The sequence below is a fragment of the Mobula hypostoma genome, chromosome 7, assembly GCF_963921235.1.
Source record: "Mobula hypostoma chromosome 7, sMobHyp1.1, whole genome shotgun sequence".
In the NCBI taxonomy this organism is placed as follows: Eukaryota; Metazoa; Chordata; class Chondrichthyes; order Myliobatiformes; family Myliobatidae; genus Mobula; species Mobula hypostoma.
The window spans coordinates 168,923,964-168,934,472 of NC_086103.1; the positions used below are offsets into that span (position 1 = coordinate 168,923,964).

A 10,509-nucleotide genomic window follows, 5' to 3' on the forward strand; every position below is an offset into this window, starting at 1 on the left:
CTCTACTTCCTCAGAACTACCTGCCCCTCCACCTACCTTTGTATTGTCTGCAAACTTGGCAACAAAGCCATTAATTCTATCATCCAAATTATTGACAAATAATGTAAAAAGGATCGGTCCCGACACTGACTCCTGCGGAACAACACTAGTCACTGGCGGCCAGCCAGAAAAGGCTCCCTTTATTTCCACTCTTTGCCACCTGACAACCAGCCACTGCTTTATCCATACTAGAATCTCTCCTGTAATACCATGGGCTCATAGCTTGTTAAGCAGCCTCATGTACGGCACTTTGTCAAAGGCCTTCTGAAAATCCAAGTACACAACATGCCATGCTGTGTCGGCCAGGGACAGTTGCAGGCTGCCCCCCGCACATTCCCAAAGCAAGTGACGCATTTCTCTCTTTGCACTTGTGACAAAGCTAATCTTTGAAGATTTTTATCTTTAATTAATTACAAAAAATTAAATAGTTAATTATCAATAGTTAATTAATTATGTTGTTCTGGTTTGGGGTACTAAGATGATAACCTGGTGACTGTAATTTCATGTCGAAATCCTGGCTGGTTGTATTGATTCAATGAACACAACCAAGGAGAAGTTATTACTTATCAATCAAATCAACCAATATGATCCAGCGGAAGCGTTTTGGTGTAAGACATTGACAGACCGTTTCTCTCCACTGTTGGGATTAGAATTGGTTTATTTGGACAACAGAGTAGTGTAGCAGTTAGTGTGACACATTTACAGTGCTAGCCCACCACCATCTGTAAGGAGCTTGTTCATTCTCCCTGTGACCATGTGGGCTTGCACATTCCAAAGACGTGTGGATTAGTAGTTTAATTTGTCACTAAGTTATAGTTGGGCAGTGCAGGCTTGTTGGGCCAGAAGGGCTTGTTACTGCGCTGTCGAGTCATAGAAAACGACAGCACAGACACAAGCCCATTGGCCCATCTAGTCCATGCTGAAACATTTAAGCTGCCTCGTCCCATCAACCTGCACCAGGATCATAGCCTTTCCATCCACATACCTATCCAAATTTCTCTTAAATATTGAAATCAAACCCACACCCACCACTTGCTCTGGCAGCTTATTCCACACACTCTCACCACCCTCTGAGTGAAGGAGTGAAGAAGTTTCCCCTCATGTTTCCCTTAAACTTTTCACCTTTTACCCTTAACCTCTGACCTCTGGTTCTAGTCACACCTAACCTCAGTGGAAGAAGCCTGCTTGCCTTTACCCTATCTATACCCCTCATAATTTTGTATACCTTTGTCAAATTTTCCCTCAATATTTTAAATTCTAGGGAATATCTAACCTATTCAATCTTTCCTTATAACTCAGGCGCTCCAGATTCTCTGAACAAACAGTGTACAGTCATTTCTGTCCACCGTGGAAGGAAGCTGTTTATCCAATGACAGTATCTTTGTTCAGTGACTATTTTTGTTTCTTATTCTATATCTTTAAATGATGAAGCGATGTTTCTCATGCGTAATCCTTTCATTTTAAATCATTGATCAGCAAATCGAAGACTTGTGTACAAGCTTGAGAAAGAGGAAGCTCTTCCCGATGGACAATGCATTGATGCAGAGGGAAAGCTTTGGGTTGCCTGCTTCAATGGTGGAAGAGTCATCCGCATAGATCCTGAGACAGGTAAATCAATTACCAGAAACATCAGAGTTGGACGAGTGTAAATGTGGCTACCCGCTTTCTTGGGTTTAAAATACATTTTGCATTTCCTTTACCACCTTGCGGATGGAAGCTAAATGTTTAATAAAGTATTACCAAACGCATGCATCAGTAAATCGTGATTTGGAAGCTCTACAGAACCTAACTTAATTGATGAACAGCACTATAAAGTTTAACCCAGTCTTTGTATTGGTATGGTAGCTTAGCAATTAGTGAAATCACTTTCAACGATCACGAATCAGGCTTTGATTCCTGCTGTTGCTTGTATGTTCTTCCAGTGACTGTGTAGGTTGGCTCTGGGCATTCCCATTTCCTCCCGCATTCCAAAAAAAAGGCGTACAGGTTAGTTTTAATGAGTGGTGGGCATGGGAATGGGGTGATACTTGGGGGCTGCCGAGCACATTCATCACTGACTTGATTAGACACAAAATGACGCATCTCACTGTAAGTTTCGATGTCCATGTGACAACTAAAGTAATAAAGCCTACCACACTCCCTCTTCCCAACATTTTCAGCCCCGTCCAAAAGTATGTAGTAAATAAGCTCACTGACCGGATTTCATGGTATTAACCAAAAATCAGCAATTTTTAAATATAGTGTTAGAATTATGTTTAATACTTTCCTCTCAGATCTCTTCCCTACACTTTCCTCTCAGATCTCTTCCCTAGACATCCATACATTTATTGACCCAATACAGAGTATAGTTAGCGATGAGAGATGCCAAACAGTCGCAGACTACATTTGAATACCATCGTTGTCCAGTGTCATTTCTCATCAAACTGCTGAAGAACTCACTAACAGCAAAACAAAAAGCTGCAGTTAAGAATAAAGAAGGAGCTCTGAAACCACTCAATAAAATTGTGGATATCCTCTCACTAAAACACTATTATCCTGTCTGTCCCCCTGAATTTCAATGTCCAACTGAATTTATTTCATAGAGTCCTAGAAAACTACAGCACAGAAACAGGCCCTTCAGCCCATCAACTCCATGCCAAACTATTTAAACTGCCTAGTCCCATCAACCTGCACCCAAACCATGGACCTCCATACCCCTCTCATCCATGTATCTGTCCAAATTTTTCTTATATGTTGAAATTGAAATTACTGGCAGCTCGTTCCAGACTCTGACCACCCTCTGAATGAAGAAGTTTCCTTCATGTTTCCCTTAAACTTTTCACCTTTAACCCTTAACCCATGATCACTAGTTGTAGTCTTATGTAACCTCAATGGAAAAAGCCTGCTTGCATTTACCTGATCTATACCCCTCATAATTTTGTATAGAACATAGAACAGTACAGCACAGTACAGGCCCTTCAGTCCACAATGTTGTGCCGATCCTTAAACCCTGCCTCCCGTATAACCCCCCCCACCATAAATTCCTCCATATACCTGTCTAGTAGTCTCTTAAACTTCACTAGTGTATCTGCCTCCACCACTGACTCAGGCAGTGCATTCCATGCACCAACCACTCTCTGAGTAAAAAACCTTCCTCTAATATCCCCCTTGAACTTCCCACCCCTTACCCTAAAGCTATGTCCTCTTGTATTGAGCAGTGGTGCCCTGGGGAAGAGGCGCTGGCTGTCCACTCTATCTATTCCTCTTAATATCTTGTATACCTCTATCATCCTCTCATCCTCCTTCTCTCCAAAGTGTAAAGCCCAAGCTCCCTTAATCTCTGATCATAATGCATATTCTCTAAACCAGGCAGCATCCTGGTAAATCTCCTCTGTACCCTTTCCAATGCTTCCACATCCTTCCTATAGTGAGGTGACCAGAACTGGGCACAGTACTCCAAGTGTGGCCTAACCAGAGTTTTATAGAGCTGCATCATTACCCCACGACTCTTAAACTCTATCCCTCGACTTATGAAAGCTAATACTCCATAAGCTTTCTTAACTACCCTATCTACCTGTGAGGCAACTTTCAGGGATCTGTGGGACGTGTACCCCCAGATCCCTCTGCTCCTCCAAACTTCCAAGTATCCTGCTATTTACTTTGTACTCTGCCTTGGAGTTTGTCCTTCCAAAGTGTACCACCTCATACTACTCTGGGTCGAACTCCATCTGCCACTTCTCAGCCCACTTCTTCATCCTATCTATGTCCGTCTGCAATCTTCGACAATCCCCTACGCTATCCACAACACCACCAACCTTTGTGTAGTCTGCAAACTTGCCAACCCACCCTTCTACCCCCTCATTTGGGTCATTAATAAAAATCACAAAAAGTAGAGGTCCCAGAACCGATCCTTGTGGGACACCACTAGTCACAACCCTCCAATCCGAATGTACTCCCTCCACCACGACTCTCTGCTTTCTGCAGGCAAGCCAATGCTGAATCCACCTGGCCAATCTTCCCTGGATAACAATTACAGCATGGAAACAGGCCATCTCGGCCCTTCTAGTCAGAAGATCCCATGCCTTCTGACTTTCTGAATAAGCCTACTGTGTGGAACCTTGTTAAATGCCTTACTAAAATCCATATAGATCACATCCACAGCACTACCCTCATCTATATGCCTGGTCACCTCCTCAAAGAACTCTATCAGGGTTGTTAGACACAATCTGCCCTTCACAAAGCCATGCTGACTGTCCCTGATCAGAACATGATTCTCTAGATGCCCAAAGATCCTATCTCTAAGAATCTTTTTCAACAGCTTTCCCACCACAGACGTAAGGCTCACTGGTCTATAATTACCCGGACTATCCCTACTACCTTTTTTGAATAACGGGACAACATTTGCCTCCCTCCAATCCTCCGGTACCATTTCCGTGGACAACGAGAACATAAAGATCCTAGCCAAAGGCTCAGCAATCTCTTCCTTCGCCTCGTGGAGCAGCCTGGGGAATATTCCTTCAGACCCCGAGGACTGATCCGTCCTAATGTATCTTAATAACTCAAACACCTCTTCAACCTTAATATCAATATGCTCCAGAACATCAACCTCACTCATATTGTCCTCACCGTCATCAAGTTCCCTCTCATTGGTGAATACTGAAGAGAAGTATTCATTGAGGACCTCGCTCACTTCCACAGCCTCCAGGTACACCTTCCCACCTTTATCTCTAATTGGTCCTATCTTCACTCCTGTCATACCTCCATCAAATCTCCTCTCAATCTTCTACGTTCCAAGGAATAAAATCCTAACCTATTTAATCTTTCCTTATAACTCAGGTCCTCCAGATTTGGCAACATCCTTGTAAATTTTCTCTGTACTCTTTCAGTCTTATTGACATATTTCCTGTAGGTAGGTGACCAGATCCAAGTTAGGCCTCAGCAATGTCTTATGCAACTTCAACACAACATCCGAACTCCTGTACTCAGTACTTTGATTTATGAAGGCCAATGTGCCAAAAGCTTTCTTAACAACCTGATCTATCTATGACGTCATTTTCAATGAATTATGGACCTGTATTCCCAGATCCCTTTGCTCTACCACACTTATCAGTGCCCTACCACACACTGTGTAAGACCTACCCTGGTTGGTCCTTGCAGAGTGCAAAACACTTGTCTGTATTAAGTTCCATCTTTCCAGCTGGTCCAAATCTGCGGTAAGGCATGGTAGCCTTCCTCGCTGTCCACTATACCCCCAATCTTGGTGTCATCTGCAAATTTGCTGATCCGGTTAACCACCCAGATCATTGACATAGATGACGAACAACAATGGACCCAGCATCGATCCCTGTGGCACTCAATTAGTCACACGCTTCCACTCAGAGAGGCAAACATCTACTGACACTCTCTGGCTTCTCCTGCAAAGCTAACGTCTAATCCAATTTACTACCTCATCTTGAATACCAAGCAACTGAACCTTCTTGAACTACGTCCCATCTGGGACCTTGTCAAATGCCTTGTTGAAGACCATGTAGACAATATCCACTGTCTTGCCTTCAGCAGCTTTCCTGGAAACAACCTCAAAAAACTCTATAAGTTTGTTTAGACATGACCTACCAAGCACAAAGCCATGCTGACTATCCTAATCAATCCCTGTCTTTCCAAATACTTATATATCCAGTCTCTTAGAATACCTTTCAATAATTTTCCCACTACTGATATCAGGCTCACCAGCCAAAGACTTCCTGGTTTATTCTTGGAGCCTTTCTTAAACAGTGGGACAACATTAGCAATCCTTCAATCCTCTGTTACCTCACCTATCGCTAAGTGTGATTTAACTATCTCTGTTAGGGACCCTGCAACTTCTGCACTTGCCTCACACAGGGTCTGAGGGAATACCTTGTCAAGCCCTGGGGTTTTGTCTACTTTTGATTTGTTTCAAGACAGCAAACACCTTCTCCTCTGTAATTTGTATAGGGTCCATGACCTTGCTGCTGCTTTCCCTCACCTCTTTAGACTCTGTGTTAATTTCCCAAGTAAATACAGATGTAAAAAATCCATTTTATTTGTCCTCAATCTCTTTTGGCTCCACACATGGATTAACATTCTGATCTTCCAAAAGACCAATTTTGTCCCTTGCAATCCTTTTGCTCTTAACCCAGCTCTAGAAGCCCTAAGGATTCTCCTTCACCTTGTCTGCTAGGGCAACCTCATGCCTTCTTTTAACCCTCCTGATTTCTTTCTTAAGTGTTCTCTTGTGTTTCTTATACTCCTCCAGTTCTTCATTGATTCAAAAGTCGGTTAGTCTCTGTTTTGAATATTGAATGCTTAAGGCCCCACAGAGCTCTGCGGAAGGGGATTCCAAAAATTCACCAAAAACAAAATTTTCCTCACTTCTGTTCTAAATGGGCTACCACTTATTTTGGGACAGTGACCAAACCACCCGTCCCCCACCCATTTTAAAATCCTTACCTAAGGGAAACATCCTTCTCGCACCTACCCTGTATGGTTCTCTTAGAATTTTGTAGAAGTCATGAATTCAGATTCAGGTTCATTTATTTATCACATGTACATCAAAATACACAGTGAAACATGTAATCTGCGTTAACAACCGAAGCAAACTAAGGATGTGCTGCGGGCCGCCTTCAAGTGCTGCCACACACTCTGGCACCAACATAGCATACTTGCGGGCTGCCGCCAGCACACCCTCGGATGCTTTGGTTGTTAATGCAACTAAAGCATTTCACTGTATGTTTTAATGTACCCCTGATAAATAAACTTGAATCTTGAATCTTGAACCTTGAATCTCCTGTGTGGGTCTTTATTGAAAGCCTTCTGAAAATCCAAATATCCTTTCGTTCCTATTCACCTACTCACTAGATAAATTCTCAAAGAATAGCATTAGATTGGTCAGATTTCCAGATTTCAAAAATCCATGTTGATTATGGACAATTTGATTCCTACTTTTCAACCATCTTGATATCACATTCTTGACTCCTGATTCCAACCATTTTCTCTCAACTGATATCAGGCTAATAATCATCAATCCCTACCTTTCTTAAATAATGCGGATCACACTTGCTAATTCTAATCTCCAGGAACTAGAATATACGGGAATAGAAATCTAAAATATGTTTGGAATTAAAATGAGCTCAGAAATAAACACAAAAAGCTGGGGATACTCAGGAAGTTAGGCCTCATCTGTGGAGAGAGAGGAAAAAAAAGATTTAAGTTTCCATAAAACCAGGAAAGATTAGGTTACAGGAGCGTATCTAATAAAGTGGCCACAGGAGTGGAACTCTGTGCTGTTGTAGCCCATCCATTTGTTTTGTGTTCAGAGATGCTCTTCTGCACACCACTATTGTAAAATGTGGTTATCTGAGTTGCTGTTGCCTTCCTGTCAGCTCTAACCAGTCTGGCCATTTCCCTCTGACTACTCTAACCAACAAGGCAATTTTCCCACAACTGCCTCTCGCTGATAGATATTTTGGGGTTTTATTTTGCACCATTCTCTGTAAAATCTAGAGACCGTTGTGTGTGAAAATCCTAGAGATCAGCAATTTCTGAAATACTCAAACCACCCCATCTGGCACCAACAATCATTTCATGATTGAAGTCCTTTCCCGTTCTGATGTTTGGTCTGAGCAACAACTGAACACCTTGGCCATGTCTGCATACTTTTATGCATTGTGTTGCTGTCAGATGATTGGCTGATTGGATATTTGCTTTAATAAGCAGGTGTACAGGTGGCCACTGAGTGTATGTTTTGCGTTGGAGGAGGAGAAGTGGAGAGAACAAAAATTGCAATAGGCTTGAGATCATGAGAGACATTAAGACAAATCATTTCTCCTTCAGGTAAAAGAATCCAGACAGTGAAACTGCCTGTTGACCAGACAACGTCTTGCTGCTTTGGGGGCAAGGATTACTCTGAACTCTATGTAACATCCGGTACAGTTCAGATGGATGAAGCGTATCATAAGAGACAACCGCAAGCAGGTGGCATTTTTAAGGTAGGAAGGCAGACCAGAAATCAAGCCTAGAAATTTCTCCTTGCTTTCAGAGTGATGGGACTCCAGCTACATAATCAGCTGAGACACTTTGCTGTGAATACTGCTCAGGCCACTTGGAGGTCCTCATGCGTAGAATTCCCTAAATGACTCAAGAACTCTATTTGACTCTAACAAAAAGTAAGATGATTTTATTTTATGAAAGAAGTTACTCCGAAGCCATGGGCAGCAGAACTGGCTGCTTTCCGTCCTTGCAAACAGCACCCTGACTCTTCCCCTCCACAATGTTACCCCATCTCCCTACCACTGCTCAGTGAGCTAACTACTGACCTCTGCAGTGGATCCAACAAATGGCAGAGCTGATTTTCAATGGGTAACTCTCCATCGTACACATACAGTTGGAAGTATCAAAGCAAGCCATTGAGCGTAAGGCCGTAAGACCTAGAAGCGGGAACGGCACGGTAATGTAGCAGTTAGTGTACAACAACCCAGGTTCAATTCCCACTGCTGGCTGTAAGGAGTTTATACGTTCTCCCTGTGACTGCATGAAATTCCTCTGGGTGTTCCACTTTCCTCCCACCTTCGAAAGATGTATGGGTTAATAGGATGATCGGTCACATGGGTGAAATTGGGCGGTGTGGGCTCATTTGGACAGAAAGGGCCAGTTATTGTGCTCCAAATAAAAATAAAATCAGCCCAGTTGGCCAATCGAGTCCGCTCCACCATCTAATCATGGTTGACTTATGTTCCCTCTCAACCCCATTCTCCTGCCTTCTCCCCCTAACCTTTGATGCTCTTACAAACCAAGAACCTATCAATCTGCACTTTAAATATACCCAATGAGCTGACCTCCACAGCTATCTGTGGCAATGAATTCCACAGATTCACCACCCTCTGGCCAAATAAATTCCTCCATATCTCTGTTCTAAAGAAGGATGTCCATGTATTCTGAACTTTTCCCTCTAGTCCTTGACTCACCCATTAATGGAAACATTCTCTCCATGTCCACTCTATCCAGGCCCTTTAATATTTGGTAGGTTTCAATGAGATCCACCCCCCCCAATCCTGAACTCTGTCCTGTACAAGTCCAGAGCTATCAAATGCTCCTCATGTCTTAACCCTTTCATTCCCTGGATCATTCCCAGAAATCTGCTTTAGAGCCTCTTCAATGTCAGCACATCCTTAGATATGGGGCCTAAAACTGCTCACATTACTCCAAATGCAGTCTGATCAATGACTTATAAACCCCAGCTAAGTTGTGCCTTGCTTTATGATTGTGGCCCAACAGCCAACGTTGTACAAAGCAAGCATCTATAGGTTTTCACTGCATCTCAGTAAATGAGACAATAATAAAACAATTACAAACTATAGTGATGGAAAGATCACTTTCTAAAAGACGTAAATAACAATCCTGCTGTTAATGAAGGGCTGTGATACCCAGCACTATGCCCACCCAAAGTCAGAATCAGCTGCATAAGAATTAATTTAGTTACCTGAGATGCCACTGTAGTGTAGTGGTTAGTGTGACCGTATTACAGCTTGGGGCGTCCGAGATTAGAGTTCAATTCCAACGCTGTCTGTAAGGAGTTTGTATGTTCTCCCCGCGACCGCGTGTGTTTCTCGCAGGTGGCTCTAGTTTCCTCCTACAATCCAGCGACGTATGGGTTAGTAAGTTAATCAGTCACTGCAAGTTGTCCCGTGATTATGCTCGGATTAAATAGGTGGGTTGCTGGGTGGTGCGGCTCGTTGGGCCTGTTCTGCACTGTACCTCAAAATAAAATAAAACCCAGTCTGCATCCTTTTCTGTTTCAGGTTACTGGGCTTGGAGTGAAGGGAATTGCGCCATATTCATACGCAGGATAAAACATCTTGTCAGCCACCACCACCATCATATTTATGAAACCCGCTTGATTAGCGACTTAAAGACACGCCATCAGTCAGCTCGATAAAAGTTGTGCTTTATAGATGCACGGATAAAATATTAGGCTCTTGAGCTGCCATATCTTTTCATTTTACCCAAATTGTAATCAATGTCTAATGTCAATTCCAATATTTCTTAAATCTTGATGATTGTCTGCTCAAGATACACAGCTACGAAGCAATAAAAATGATCTCTTTAACTCTGCAGATTGTTGCTTTTTTAATGGAGTCTGTGGATGGAATGTTGGATTTCATTTTAGAGCAGGGAACTCAGATTCAGATTGAGATTTATTTATTGCATGTACAGTGCAATGTGTCATTTGTGTTAACCACCCAGGGATGTGTTGGGGGCAGCCGGCAAGAGTCTCGCCACACACACTAGATGGACCGAAGGGCCTGTTTCTGTGCTGTAGTGCTGTGACTCTACATGTGTAAGCTTCAAAACTCTACATGTACAAAGAATTAAACTGAGAACTTATCAAGTGATGCTAAATAAGGAAAGTTCTTATTAAAACACACAAAGTATCGCAAATTACATCAGCTGCTCTAGAATGGGAGAGTCACTTGT

General features: G+C 42.7%; 1 protein-coding gene across 1 annotated transcript in view; it reads left to right on the forward strand.

Moving 5' to 3' along the window:
- Nucleotides 1-10,175, forward strand: part of LOC134349081 (regucalcin-like) — a 29,526-nt gene extending 19,351 nt beyond the window's left edge. Inside the window, exons 5-7 of the mRNA XM_063052935.1 lie at nt 1,516-1,647; nt 7,870-8,024; nt 9,834-10,175. Coding sequence (XP_062909005.1) covers nt 1,516-1,647; nt 7,870-8,024; nt 9,834-9,884 — 338 coding nt within the window. The 3' untranslated portion in view covers nt 9,885-10,175. The remainder of the gene's footprint in view (nt 1-1,515; nt 1,648-7,869; nt 8,025-9,833) is intronic.
- Nucleotides 10,176-10,509: the final 334 nt, after the last annotated feature.